General features: G+C 32.3%; 1 protein-coding gene across 3 annotated transcripts in view; it reads right to left on the reverse strand.

Moving 5' to 3' along the window:
- Positions 1-14,509, reverse strand: part of LOC129218588 (HBS1-like protein) — a 163,711-nt gene that overhangs the window by 38,073 nt on the left and 111,129 nt on the right. For all 3 annotated transcript variants that reach the window (XM_054852902.1, XM_054852904.1, XM_054852903.1), the window contains exons 15-16: positions 9,664-9,964; positions 2,503-2,679 (exon numbers count right to left, since the gene is read on the reverse strand). In XM_054852902.1, coding sequence (XP_054708877.1) covers positions 2,526-2,679; positions 9,664-9,964 — 455 coding nt within the window. In that variant the 3' untranslated portion in view covers positions 2,503-2,525. The remainder of the gene's footprint in view (positions 1-2,502; positions 2,680-9,663; positions 9,965-14,509) is intronic.

The following is a 14,509-nucleotide window of genomic DNA, read 5'->3' on the forward strand; positions in this document are numbered from 1 at the left end:
GAAGATGTGCACCTTTCCTGAAGTAGAATCAGCTCTATTCAAGTGGTTCCAGCAGTATTGAAATCAAAACCATGCTTTTGATTTTTTTTTCTCTCATACTCTCATACATCCACCATGGATTAAAATGTTTCTTTAATTTTTAATTATTATTTTAATTTGTTTTTTATTAATTATATATTATAATTTGTCTCTCAAAAGCACTAACCTATCAATCAAACGCAATGCCACTAAAGTTGGCATTTGTGCCTGGTGACACCTTTCTCAGGGGTGACATCAAAATGGGTTTAAGTATAGTTTATAAGGAATATAAAAATTTTCGAATTCTGAAACTTTCTCCCAACATGTTAATTTATATTTAACATCAAACGTTATTTCATTTTAACCGGTAAGTTCATCACATCACACATCTGCTCTAAAAAACACTTTCTTGAATTTTATTGAATTTATAGCCCGTTCACACTCACAAACATATAATTCCACATCTCTGATACCAAAGTTTCATAAATGATTGATTTGCTTTTTCTTATTTTTAGAGCATTTTGGGACATTTAGAATTGTAAGCCATGTTTATAAATGATTATGTATGCATGTGCGGAGAGTCTTTTTTTTTTCAACGTGGGAAAAAGGATACAAAATAGCTAGCACCAGTGCAACTACAGTTGGGACAAACCTAACCTGGCAGCATTGTGAAGGCTACACAGATTCCAATGACTGTATTATGGCATTGCCAGGTTGAGTTAGCCAACTGTAAATCCACTCTAATATCTGTGTGTTGGTAGACCGTAATTTTTTTTTTAAATTTGTTTTTTGATGTTTCATGTTTCCTTTACCTGCTACTTATTATTTAGCCACTTCATAACGTTTTTTTTTTCTTTGATTAATTTACAATATACTCGTTATTTGTACTTTTTTAATTCCATACTATTGGATAGCTTAATTATTTTTAAATCATGTTTGTGGACAAATCTTCTTTGACAAAAACACTTATATAGGATTATGTTGTTAGTATTACTAGGGGAAAACATGATGCTACAAAGAAGTCCACTACATTTATGATCTTAACAATGCTATTTTCATGAAAATACTAAATTTGTGTAACGCAAATTTCTGGATTTGTAGAAAGTTATAGAACAGCAGTTCTATACACCTGTTCTAAAACTAGTTTGAGACTCACAGATGTGTGGTTAAATCAATTTTGGTGAATCAGGGCTCTCTTATACCTTGTTTAGTCTTATTTTAAAATTAAACAATTTTTACGCTTATTAAAATTAAACAATTATTTTTATGCTTATTATAATTTTCTCTCAGAGTAGCAACTCCGAGGGTAGGAGGGTGCGGCTCTCAAACACCTCAAAAGTACTTGTTGGGGGTGCTAAGCACTCCTTCAGAGATAAGCAGAAAAATTAAATGATGAGCAAACTATACACTGTTTTAGAAAATATTCAATGTGCCAGGAAAGAAGTGAGTCTTTGCAGGCATGGATTTCAAAAAGGGGGTCACAATGTTTTAGAGTGTGGGAACATTGCTCCTGTTTACGGCTTCACCTTTTGAATAATCTGACAACATTCACTGAACATTCCACTAATGAGGAAATAAAGATGAAAATTAAAATATCATTATGAAATAGGTGTTTAATCTTTGTTGACAGTTATTTAATCTAGAAGTAGTTGATCTAAAATCATTTTCTGTTGCATAATGCAGTTTTTTTTTTTGGGGGGGGGGGGAATCTTAAATAACTGAATTTTTTACAAATGCAGCAGGTAAAATTCAGCACGAACAAAGTGTATAGTCTTAAGAAAACATACTATTTTCGTTTAGATAAACTAAAATTATAAAAAGTAAGGCTAGCATTAAAATTAGTTGTGAAAATTAGTTGTGAATTAGTAACATCAAAATAAATAATAAATGACCAATTACTGAACATTTGTGAATAGCAGTATTACAATACAGCTTCTTTTTAACAATAAAAGTGTTTTAATATTGCAGCTATATAATGCAGTTTCCATCATTGAGAATTACACTCATCAGACAATAGAAAACATATTATGTAGCATTAAAAAGCATTTCAGATGGTATAACTGATGCAGATAACTAGATCAAAGAAGTTGGCAGATTTCTATAGACATGTGAATATAAACAATTCCTCAACCACAAGTCAAACTGTATAAGAGCGAGAAACCTTCGGGGCTATTCCCATGGATTAGTCATTTTGGTAAAAGTTTTACTAATAAAGCTTTGTCACTTTAAGATAGTATGTGTTAACACAGAAGTTAAAGAAAATATCTTATTGAAATTCATTTCAAATTCAGTTTCTTGAATATTCAAAATTTGCTTCTGCAAAAGTGTTTTTCAAAGCAACATCAAAACAGCAGCCTGAAAACCTAGATAATGTGCAACTAACATCTTTCCAACCTGACAAACGCGTTGTGCTCGATTTATCTTAGTTCTAAGCATAAACTAGCTATACTACTTATCAACAAACAAGTATAAAATAATGCTTACCAGTATAATCATATTATCTGGCCTTACGTTAAAGATGTTACCATTCCAGCAGCAATAGTAGATCCACTACATCTAAGCATAAATCGTCCAAGCTCTTTATATTCTTTAAAAAGTTCAATGCATATAGGCCGATTGACTTCCATTTCAACAACAGCACTACTATTTTTTGGTAAACATCTACAAAGAATTTAATAATAGCACCATAAGATTGGAAAAAAAATGAACACTTTTGATACAAACTTTAAAAATTACGTTTCAAAAAATGTTAACACTATCCACAGTCACTACAGGGTCATTCCATATAAAATTAACAAATCTTCAGGAATTTTCATGCCGTACCATTTTTGATTTTTATGAAATTTGGTAGATAATATGTATGAGTATCTGTACCCCCCCCCCCCCCCACTGTGATATTTTTTCTTGGAAAATTTTTATTCATAAGATATAGCTCATTTTTTTGTTGATTGGATGAGTGAAATTCGCCATTTTTTATTCTTTTTCTAAAAGCTCTAGTAAATTTATTTAAACTAGCAGGAAGATCAAACATGGTTTATTGTAAAGATGAAAGAATGAACTTTTAATTGTGCATACCGAGAAATGATTTAAGTTAGGCCTAACTAGAAATTTTCCGTTGTCAAATCATGGTTGAAAAAAGCGCCTTTTCCATCATTTCAAGACTAAAAAAGCCAATGAGGGACATACAGTAGAAAGCTTTTTTTTTTCTGTTGAAGTTAGTTATGCATACTAAAAGCACAGAAAAAAATAGGTTGATACTAGTAGTTCTTCATGACGAAAAAATTGCTTAAACTTTAAAAAAAAAAAAAAAAAAAAAGAAAAAAAAAGAAAAATGGGCTTTTTTACTCCTCAAAAATAAGATGTTTTTTAGGTGATAAAAATTTGAAAATGATATAAGAAGCCGTTACCTTACCCTTTAAAACGAAACAAAACTGTCTTTTTTTTCTTTTTTTGAGGCATAAAAGAGATAAACCTTTAAATAAAACTTTTGTTTTAGGTGAAAAGTTATGTTTCGTCAATAGAGTTAATGAAAATTGAAAGCTAGTTGTTGTTTAAAATTACATTTTGCAAATATATTTCATTGAAAATTGGTTAGATGGTATTTTTTAAGGCATTTATCCAGTCTACTTGGCCTCTTTTAAGTAATGTACAAAAGTTATCACTGCATAACTTTAAAGACTCTTATCTCTTCTACGCCCTAGAAAATAAAGAGATGTAATTTTGTTTTTAAGGATAACATAATGGCTTCTTACCCTAGTATTTTCAAATGTTCATCACCTACCCACAAGTCAATTTTGTGCACTGAAAAAAACTCGTTTTTTCTTCAGTTTAGGCAATTTTTTCATCATGTAGTATCAACCTATTTTTTCTGTGTTTCTAGTACGCATGACCAACTACAACAGGAAAAAAATAGGTTCCTACTGTAAGTCCCTCATCAGCTTTTTTAGGCTTGAAATGACAGCACTTTTTCAACCCCGATTTGACAATGGAAATTTTTTATTTCGATCATTTTCGTCATTTAGAGCCTAAAAAAAGTCAATGATGGACTTACAGTAGGAGCCTATTTTATTTTCCTCTTGTAGTTAGAAATGCATACTAGAAGCACAGAAAAAATAGGTTAATACTAGTAGTCCTTCCTAATGAAATGGCTAAAAAAAATGGGTTTTTTTCACTCCACAAAATTGACAGATGATAAAAATTTGAAAATACTAGAGTAAGAAGCCGTGATATTGCCCTTTAAAATTAAACAAAAACTTGTTTTTCTGGGCCGTAGAAGAGATATAAGTCTTTAAAGTTATACAATGATAACTTTTGTACATTACTTTAAAATGGCCAAGTAGACTGGAAAAATACCTTAAAAAAACTAAATTTCATAGAAATACATTTACAGAATGTAGTTTTGAACAACAAATAGCTTTCAATTTTTATTAACTATATTTAAGAAACATAACTTTTCACCAAAAACAAGCATTTTATTTAAAGGTTTTTATCTCTTCTATGCCCAAAAAGAACAAGTCAGTTTTTGTTTCGTTTTAAAGGACAATGTAGCGGCTTTGTACTTTAGCATTTTGAAATTTTTTAGAATATTTGAGAATATTAAATACATATTATCTACCAAATTTCATCAAAATCAAAAATGGTGTGGCATGGCCCATTTGTTGATTTAATATGGAATGACCATACAGGATCATTCTCCAGAATGTGTAACTTTTGAATGAAAATATTTTTCAATTTCAAAACCTTTTGTTTTTCTTTTTTTTTTCATTCTTACCTGAAAGTGTTACCTATTAGAAGTAACCATAAACAATGGCTTAGCTAAGTTCTAATTATTTTACTAATAATTTTTTTTAATTAAAAAAAACCTTGTTCACAGAAAAAAAACTTTTAGTGTTTGAAAATAGAGGTCAATTTAATATCAAACTTTGGCGTTGTCAGATAAAAGTTATTGGGGGGGGGGGACCAACTTTAACACTGCTAATTTCAAATAGCTCCCTGATAAAAATAACTGTGTGTTATTTTCCTGTTACACATTTTTTCTAAGATATTTTAATGAAGCGTTAATGGAAGACAATGTAATTTTATGGTCTTTTGTGCATTTTGAGCTTAGTTAAATAATATTGACCCTGGAAAATAATTTTTCGAAATTATTGTTCTATAAATGCAGTTTTAGACGATATTTAGTGATGTTTGGGAAAAGAGATATTCGGACACCCTCTCTAGATTTTTTTCCAAATTGAAGCATCACTTCCTCAAAAGAGATGCCATTTGCAGCTTCTGTCACTATTTTAGTAGAAGGGGAGACCGGGGTTAGTTGTGCAAGACGCAAGTTGTGACATCAAGCCACCTGACTGAGCCAATAGGTTTCAACACCTGTTTTCACATGTAAGTATGCATGTTGATGGTCTCAGTGTCTTTTGTAAGTTTGGAAGTATAGAGTTGGACTGTTTTCAAGATAACAATATTTATCGTGTTTTCTACAGCAAAAGTAAATTTCGTGACCAGCGTTGGAATTGTCTTTGCCACAAAAGAGGTGTGAAAACTTTCCTAATATTATTTTAATACTTATGTTTTGAGCTGTTATTCTATGTATTTCATCTGTTGATCATTATGATATTTCAGAAACTATCAAGTAAAGTTCAAAATGGTGTAACACAGGGCTAGTTGTGACAAAGTCAAGGAGGCACGTTGTGACAGAGTCACTACTTGCCTTGGTCTGTTATCCCTCAAAGATGAGAGCGTTGATGACTAAAATGATTGTGAAAATAATAAATATGAAGCAGTTATCAAACCCAGCACTTCAGCAATAAATTTTGTCAATGATAGTAAGAATGCAGAGCAGTCTTCAGAAGTGAGAAATCTCATTGAATTAGATGAGTCAATGACAGTTGACTTTAACAGCAGTTTTTTTATAGAAAAAAGACGGCCACATAAAGCTGGAAATTGGAATTGCAAGCACTCGGCTCGTAAATGTTTTAAAACCTGTCATTCTAGCAATTGCACCAAAAGAGAAAATTTAAGAAGAACAAAAAGCAAGAGGACACAAAAAACAAATAGAAGAAAAAACGTAAATGCCAAAAAGTGCACAAAAAATTACACCAACGTTATTAGAAAAATTGAAAAAAAAGATTCAGATGAAAAACTGATGAACTGAAGATGATAAAAATTGATTATATCTAATTTGCTTGGAACAATACAAAATTTCTAGACCCCTAGAAGACTGGGTACAATGCATGAGACTTAAAAACTGGTCTCATGTCAACTGTACCGAAAAAGAAACCGTATTTTATTTGCATTAACACCACATCGGATGTTGAAACAAGCAATGATGAAGAGTGATTATAAAAATAGGTAGACTTGAAGGATATGGGCCTACACCTTGTACCAAGTCAAAGATTAATGAGGACAAAAAACAGTGTTGGTTTACATTTTATCTTTCCTGATTAACAGTTTTTTAACGTGTCTCTAAAAAGAGTTTACAAGTGTTAATAATTTAACTATTTTATTTTCATTTTGTTTAACACTAGAAAGACGGAAGCGGTCATTTTGACCGCAAACGATTTTCAAATGCTTATATTTGCTGCGTTTAATTTTCAAACTCTTTTTCCTTCATTGACTTTTTCTAACCATTTATCAAGATCTTACAACAGTATTTTTTTTTCTTTAGGATTATTATTATAGTCCCTATAAATGTTTATACCTAGAAAGACTGACTACGGTCATTTTGACCGCTAAGTGAACCTTTCTTTATGCATCCGTTTTCTTCTTTTTTCTCTTATCAGTTGTGTGTACTATGGACGTTGTTAGTTGTCAGGGTGAGAAATGTTCTTTTGAGCTTGAGTAGTACCTGCTGGTCAGGTTTAATTCTTTGAACTGTTAGGAAAATGCGAAACACCAGCTGGTTGCATGGTTTCAGTTTTCTGCTATCTGCACAGGGAGCAAAGTTGAAAAAGGTAAATTTGAAAAGCATGTGACTGGACACGTGAAATTACTTTGGATCTAAAAAGAAGTAATTATAAACAGGTAAATTCCAAAAATGTTTTCTGGAACTCTTTTGTGCACCAAAACATGTGCTTTGCTTGAAGCATCGACGTTTATTTTCTTCGATGATAATGAAGTGCTCAGTCACATAATTATCTTCATGATGTCGAGAAGAACTGTTGACAAGCAAAACTTATAGGAACATTAATTCCTGAAGCTGTTGCAGATTTATCTAAAACAGATTATGGTTCGAATGAACAGTCTGACTTATCTGAAGAGACATATATTCCTAGTGATGAGAATAGTTTGCTTTCATGAGATTATTGTGAATATTTTTTCGGAGCCTAGATTTGCAGAAAAGGATTGTTCTTCTCAGTTAGAATCAGAAGAAACCTTGCTAATAAAAACTGACGCTCAAAATATAAAAAGCAGTGAAAGAAAAAGGGAAAAGGGTCTGACGCCGAAAAAAAAGGGGAAAATTTCAAAAACAGAACGCCTATTTCTCCAATTTCCTCCAAGTCACCTCCACTGATCAATTTTGCTGCAGATAAATAAGTATCTACCTCAGGAAAAAGATTAAAATAGTGTGAAAATAAACTATGCGGAAATAATTCTATGAGCATTTGTTCTGATTGCAAAAAAAAAAAAAAAACTGTTAATGGCTAATATACAGGTGACGTGATGACATAAGTATTTCGAAATACTGTAAATGATAGTAATGTACGGTATCTTACGATATTTGGATATTTTTTAAACCAAACACATGCATGGTTGATTATACTACTTGTTAGTTATTACATGCTTAAAAAATATATATTTTTTGCACAAATTTGCTCTTTCTCAGTGCCAATTGTGTAAAGCGTGTATTTCACTTGATCGAACATAAACTTAAAAAAAAAAGCTGTCTGAGACTTTTTTGCAGACTATATTACGATTAAATTGTTAAATTAAACTCAGACATGTTGAAACAAATCTTTTCTATGGTTAAAAATCCCGAAAGGAGGAAATTTCTAATCTTTTAAGTATGGCGGTCAAAGTGACCGCTGCTAGTCTTTCTAGGTATACGCAAAACGCCGTCTTTCTAGTGTTAAAGTGTTATTGAAAACATGAAGGTTTTCTTCTTTGTGTTAAGCGATTATAAATGAATAATTTTTTCATTCTTAACTTAAAATATCCCATTTAATTGCATTTTTTACATAATTTGAACATGTTACAATGTATTTTCAAGCTTTTTTAAGCGTCATAATGTGCCTTAAGCAAGTCACTACTAACCCCGCTATGGGGCAAGTTGAGACAAACTTAGAGGTTATACAAATTTCATTGTATGTCATGAAAAATTTTAAAAAATATCGATAATTGTTTTATAAATGAATTGCACAATATTTACTCTAATGATATGATGCAGTAAATGTTTTAAATCAGTTCAAATCTTACAGTAATATTAAATGACAAAAAAGTCATGACTAGCCCTGCTCTCCCCTATTTCCATTCACAACTGCTGTAGGATCTGTAAAGTAGACTGTAGATCCTAAAATCAACACTATTTCAGTTTCTTCTGAAGAAAGACAAGTCATGAGTGAAAATTTGCTGATATTAATTGAGAAACCGATCGAACAGATTGTAGAACTCCGTAATCCTAAATTTAAATTTTTGAACTTAAAACTCTTGAATTTGTTAATCTTTATTTCTTTTTTGAATTGCGGCTTCCGTTAATTTTCATAACAAAGTTTTGATATCTTAATTTTTATTAATTGCCATTGCTGTGGTTGCATTGCTGTGAATTTCTAGGATGGCCACAATATTTACTTTGGTCACTTACTTAAGCAAATCATATCGGCAAATCAATTCATATTTCGAGCAGTGTGAGATATCTTAGGGCTTCTTTAGTTTTCGAGGAAATGAAGTACAATCAAATAGTTCTGTAGGCAGCTGTGTGTTACCTAGACTACCCAATAGGTCCTAGTTTGCTGCCTTGAGACTCTGGAGGGCACAGTCCAGTTAAAATGGTTGCACAAACTATCAAGTACCTATTTTTGATTGTGCTCAAATTTTCAGTATTTTTCCTTTCTTTTGCACATGCAACATTACAGAAATAGCCTAGAATAGTAGTATAAGCAGGTTTTTGCACCCTATTGGCATGGGCATATATTCATATGTGGTAAACTGTATAATTATTTCAGATAAATATTGAGAAAAAAGAATTTTAACGTTTTTACAACATTTATTTCAAACATTTAAAAAAAACACAAAATTGTCCAAACTTCAACACATTTGCGGCAAAGGAAGGAATTTTATCACACATCTCAAAAATTTTTATGGGAGTTTAATGCCTCCAATGGTATCTGTTCTGCATTACCCATCATCAAAATGAGAAACACTTTTTTTTTTACTATTTTTGCTAAGAACATCAAAAAGCAGCATTTTGTTGAAATTTTAACAAATTGTGGCAAATTAAGAAATAGGCCACAAAAGTTAAATTTTTTTTATGCACACTTGCACCACCAATGGCACCTTTTCTGTACTACCCATCATTGAAATTGGAAAAAAAAATTGGCCACCCCTACAATAAAATCCATGAAATAATTTCAAAAGTACAACTAATGATTTTGTTTCGTTTTTTTTTTTTTTTTTTTTCAAAAAAGAGTAAATTATATTCAATGCACATACCTGGGTCTTCTCTTGATAACTTCACCAGAGCTCCGACTTAAAAGAGATATTAAGTTCTTAATAAGAGCTTGTTCACTAAAACTCTGATAATGTAAAATCACAGGAAATCCTTTGGTAATGGGAATAGTAACATTAAAGATAACTAATCGAGCTTCAAATGAAGAAGTAACTTTCACTGGTCTTTCAATATCACAGATTACACTGCCAGTTGAAACATTATTAATATCCACTCCAGTCAATTGCATGATAACATGATCACCCGCAAAACAAATTTGAGATGCACCATCATCCAGGGTAATACCTGAAAATTATTTAAAGGGCTTGAAAAAATAACCTCAAACAAATTTTTTTAAATAAATATCTCATTAAAAATGTCAGAAAGTGTTGCATAGTATAATTCCACACTTAACAGCACTCTGAAGATGTACGAAAACTCATTAAATAATAGGATAAATGAAGAAAAACAAATGAGCATCTAAAATCTACGGTTGTAAAATAAATAATTTATCAAATTTTCTTTAAATTGTTCAGAGATAATGAAAATTATCATCAATAAAGTCTACATGCATCAAGCATCATAAATATAAAACGATTTTTAATGCAATCATAATTTCAAGCTAAGGTAGCCAATGGCACCACTATAGTTGGAGCCAACCTATCCTGGCAGTGTCATAATGTTGATTAGGATCTGCGTAGCCTTTACAATACTGCCGGGTCGGGTTTGTGACAACTATTGTGCTTCCTTGAAGAAATATTCTTTACTTTCTGCACACTATTTTCCACTTTGCTTGAACAGCATATGCTGTTTTGATGATGTTTGGGTTGCTTACAATATATTGTAACTTGAGATACAGCCGACTGCCATGTAAGAATGGCCAGTAGTACCGTATGTATATATAAGTGTACTATTTGATTCTGTATAACGTATGTATATGGTTGGAAGTGTAAGATTGGAATGTATATGGAAGTTGATATGGATGCTCTTGGTACTTATTGCTCTACATATGTCTTATCCCAAAACGTTTTGCACATATTTTGATGGTGAATAACACAGAAAATAAAACAATTTTTATGCATTATTAACATTATAAACTAATTTTACAGGAGGGAAAAGGTTATGATTTCATTAAATATTTGAGAGAATATTCAGCTTTTGCTTTTTAGGTGAACATTAATTTTTGCACATTTTATTTTAAATTTTGCTCCCTTGCAACCAAGTGTAAGATTGGAATGTGTATGGAAGTTGATATGGATGCTCTTGGTACTTATTGCTCTACATATGTCTTATCCCAAAACGTTTTGCACATATTTAGATGGTGAATAACACAGAAAATAAAACAATTTTTATGCATTATTAACATTATAAACTAATTTTATAGGAGGGAAAAGGTTATGATTTCATTAAATATTTGAGAGAATATTCAGCTTTTGCTTTTTAGGTGAACATTAATTTTTGCACATTTTAATTTTGCTCCCTTGCAACCATACTTTCAAAAAAGTTGAGAAATTTTCAGCCCATTCCCTATCTTTACAAAGCATCTGTTCAACAAAAGTCCAACAATTTTTAATAGGTGTAGTTCAGGAGTATTAGAAGGAATTGAATTTCTTATCAACCTACTCAACTTTTTTTGGCGAAAACCAATCTCTTGCTAATTTTAAGTAATACAAAGTACTAGTTTAATATTGCCAGAAGAGTACAGAGCTTTTGCATTTTTTAGGAATGACAAGAGATATTTATGCAGGCCCTCATTGACATAAACAGCAGAATTTATTTTACAATCGCGGAAGAAAGGTGGGCCACTGGTATCCATAAGTTAAGCATAATTGTTATTTATGTGGGTAATGAATGAAATATACATCGGAATAGGAGGAAACGTGATATGTGAGTGCAACACAGTTACAGAACAATGAAACTACTCAAAAAAAAACTGTAATATTTATTTTTATAGTCCAAAAAAATAGTTTGAAAGAAAATTATACATATGAGGAGTTTATTCTTTACACAAAAAAAGAAAGAAAAAAAATGATGATAAAGTTTAATAATGTGTATGACCACCTCGACAACCAGGCATGCTGCACAATGATCACTCATGCTTTCTATGACATGGTGGATGAGTTGTGGGCTCAAACACTTCCAAGCATGCAGGAGACCTCTTTTTAGCTCTGGAACGGAGCTTGAAAGAGGCGAAAGGGCTGCAAGTTGTCTCCAGAGAATATCCCAGACATGCTTGATAGGGTTCAAATGAGGGGAATTCTCTGGCGACGTCATTTGCTGGATATTTTCTGATTCAAGGAAGTTGTCGACCACAGCTGCTCTGTGACATGGTGCTTTATCATCCATAAATATGAAGTCAGGACTGACAGCACCTCAAAACAAGCAAATTATAAGGCTCAAGAACTTCGTCTCTGTATCTTTTACCAGTGACTGAGCCTGTCCCACAAATATGGAGGCCGGTGCGACCTTCCAACATAATGGCAGCCCACATCATTACTCCCTCCGACACGAAATGTCTTTCTCTTATATTTGGCGGTTGAAAACATGTTCCCTTTTCTCTCAATATTGTTACCTGATGAGAATCACTCTATATAGTAAAGCGAGACTCATCACTCATCATCACATTGGCCCACTATCCCACACTCCAATGCCAATGTTGAAAGCTCCAATTTAAACAAGAGCATTTATGCACTGATGTGAGAGGAATGCAATGTGAGAGGAATGCAAACTGCTGGTCTTCTGGCATACAGACCAACATGACTGAGTTTCCTGTAAACAGTTAGCCCCGAAATTTATTCCTGTGGTGGCACTGAGTGCCGAACCCAGTTCTCTGGCACAGCTGTAGCTATGACGTCACGCAGAAATTGCCGGAAATTGATCTTGGCGATCGGTTTTGACTCTTGGTCAGCATGCTACTGGCCATTGGATAACATCTCCCGCAATTTAAAACTTTAGCCACAGTCTCAAGATTAAACACTGAGGCACATTAAGAATACAAGACACTTTGGTTTGTGATCTTCCAGATTCTAGCATTCCAATGATTCTTCTCTTCGCAAACATGTCCATTGACTCTGTGCCACTATTAATCCTTTTTCAATAAAACCAATGTTCCTTGATATAGCAGTTGCATGAAACACACCCGACTCTCTAAAGCGTGTGAGCCATTTTATCCACATTCCGACATGTGCACCTGTTTCGTGCAAGATGCCATCGACTATAATATTTTGCAAAATCATTATGTTTTTTCTTCAACCAATGAATCTCCATAAGTAATTTTATATAATTTTATAAGCATTTACAAGAGTTTTCTCACATTTTATTAATTATGCTTAACTTTTGGACACCAGTGTATATTGACAAAGTCTTTACCAGACATACACTTTGCTGGCTGCTTAATTTTTTTAATGAAAATACTTTTTTCAGAATCTGGAAGATCATTCTTACTGTTAGTACCAAAATACTAAGGTCCGACTATTTTAGAAAAATCACATTGTAAGGTTTGTAGTTATTTACTAACCATGCATGCAAAATTTTAGATCTTACTTCTTCACTTTTAAATTTATTCCTAAAGATGTAGCAAAAGAATAGAGAAATAGATTAATTATTCAAAGTCCAATCTTTTCATCCATATGCAGATAGTTCAGGACTTAATAAACTACTCGCAGTGCACTAGCACAGTGAGAATCCCTTCAGGAAGATTTTTTAAAAATCAAAATGGTATTTAAATACATAAAAACTACTGTATTAAGATTGACAACTTGCTCTGGAGGGGGTGTGGGTACAGTTTCAAATTATTTCAGGGTCGGAATCGAAAGTCAAGATCCTAAATTATAATCATAATGCAACTTTTTTTTTTCCGAATGAATGTTGAGTAATTACAGTCAGAAATGTACTAAAACTGGTCCCCCGCTTCTACAGTATATTTGGTATCACTAGTTCATACTAGTCTTTGAAACAAAGGAACATAAGTAATTAATTTAAATAGGCGCTATTTTGAAATGAGAACCTTAATTGCAAGAACATAAGCTAGTAAAAATAACTATTTTGATTATTGGATGGGGGGGGGAAGCAAGGGAGGGCAGCAGCCCTTTTTCCAAAACAGAAAATATTTTAAATTTTAAAAAAATTAAAAAGAATGATACAAAAAAAAAATGATCAATGTACATTTGATTCTATTTGTAAACTTTTAATAAATTTGGCTCAAGTAACTTTGTGACTGATTTTTAAACAGTTAATTTCTTCTTTGTGTGCTTGTTGAAAAGGTAAAATTATTTGTATTTAGTTTGGTTACCATCACAATACTGCTATGGAAGTAACGCATGCACGACAGGAACAAAAACACTCCCCTATTCCACAGACTTCTTACAAAAAAGTGTATCATTACGCACAAACCCCCCCCCCCCCCAATTCACTGAAAAAGTTTACACTTTATCTCTTCTAGGCTCATCACATCAGAATATTTTCACTAGGAAGGGGATACTCAATGCATTTTAAAGAAAAATAGCAAAATGCATACACAAATGCATGATCAGTTTTCAAAATCCAAGAGCAGGGACAACTGACACTCTGACTATCCAATAGCCTGCCCCCCCCCCTTCACCTATAGTTCCACCTGAATACGCCCTTGTATTCACCGTCAAAAAACCTTTTGACATCATACAAAGAATGTGTATTTGTTATTTCATAAACTTTAATATGAGGCATATCCAAAAAAAAAGATCATTAGGATGCGGTAACAAAGGTCTGGTTATTGTAGCAATTTGCACCGGTATACTCATTATTAAGATTAAATTTACAGTATACCTTCATGGTTTTTTTATTTCTTATCAATCTTAAATGATAGGGATTAGT

This window comes from Uloborus diversus, chromosome 3, assembly GCF_026930045.1.
Source record: "Uloborus diversus isolate 005 chromosome 3, Udiv.v.3.1, whole genome shotgun sequence".
Classification (NCBI taxonomy): domain Eukaryota; kingdom Metazoa; phylum Arthropoda; class Arachnida; order Araneae; family Uloboridae; genus Uloborus; species Uloborus diversus.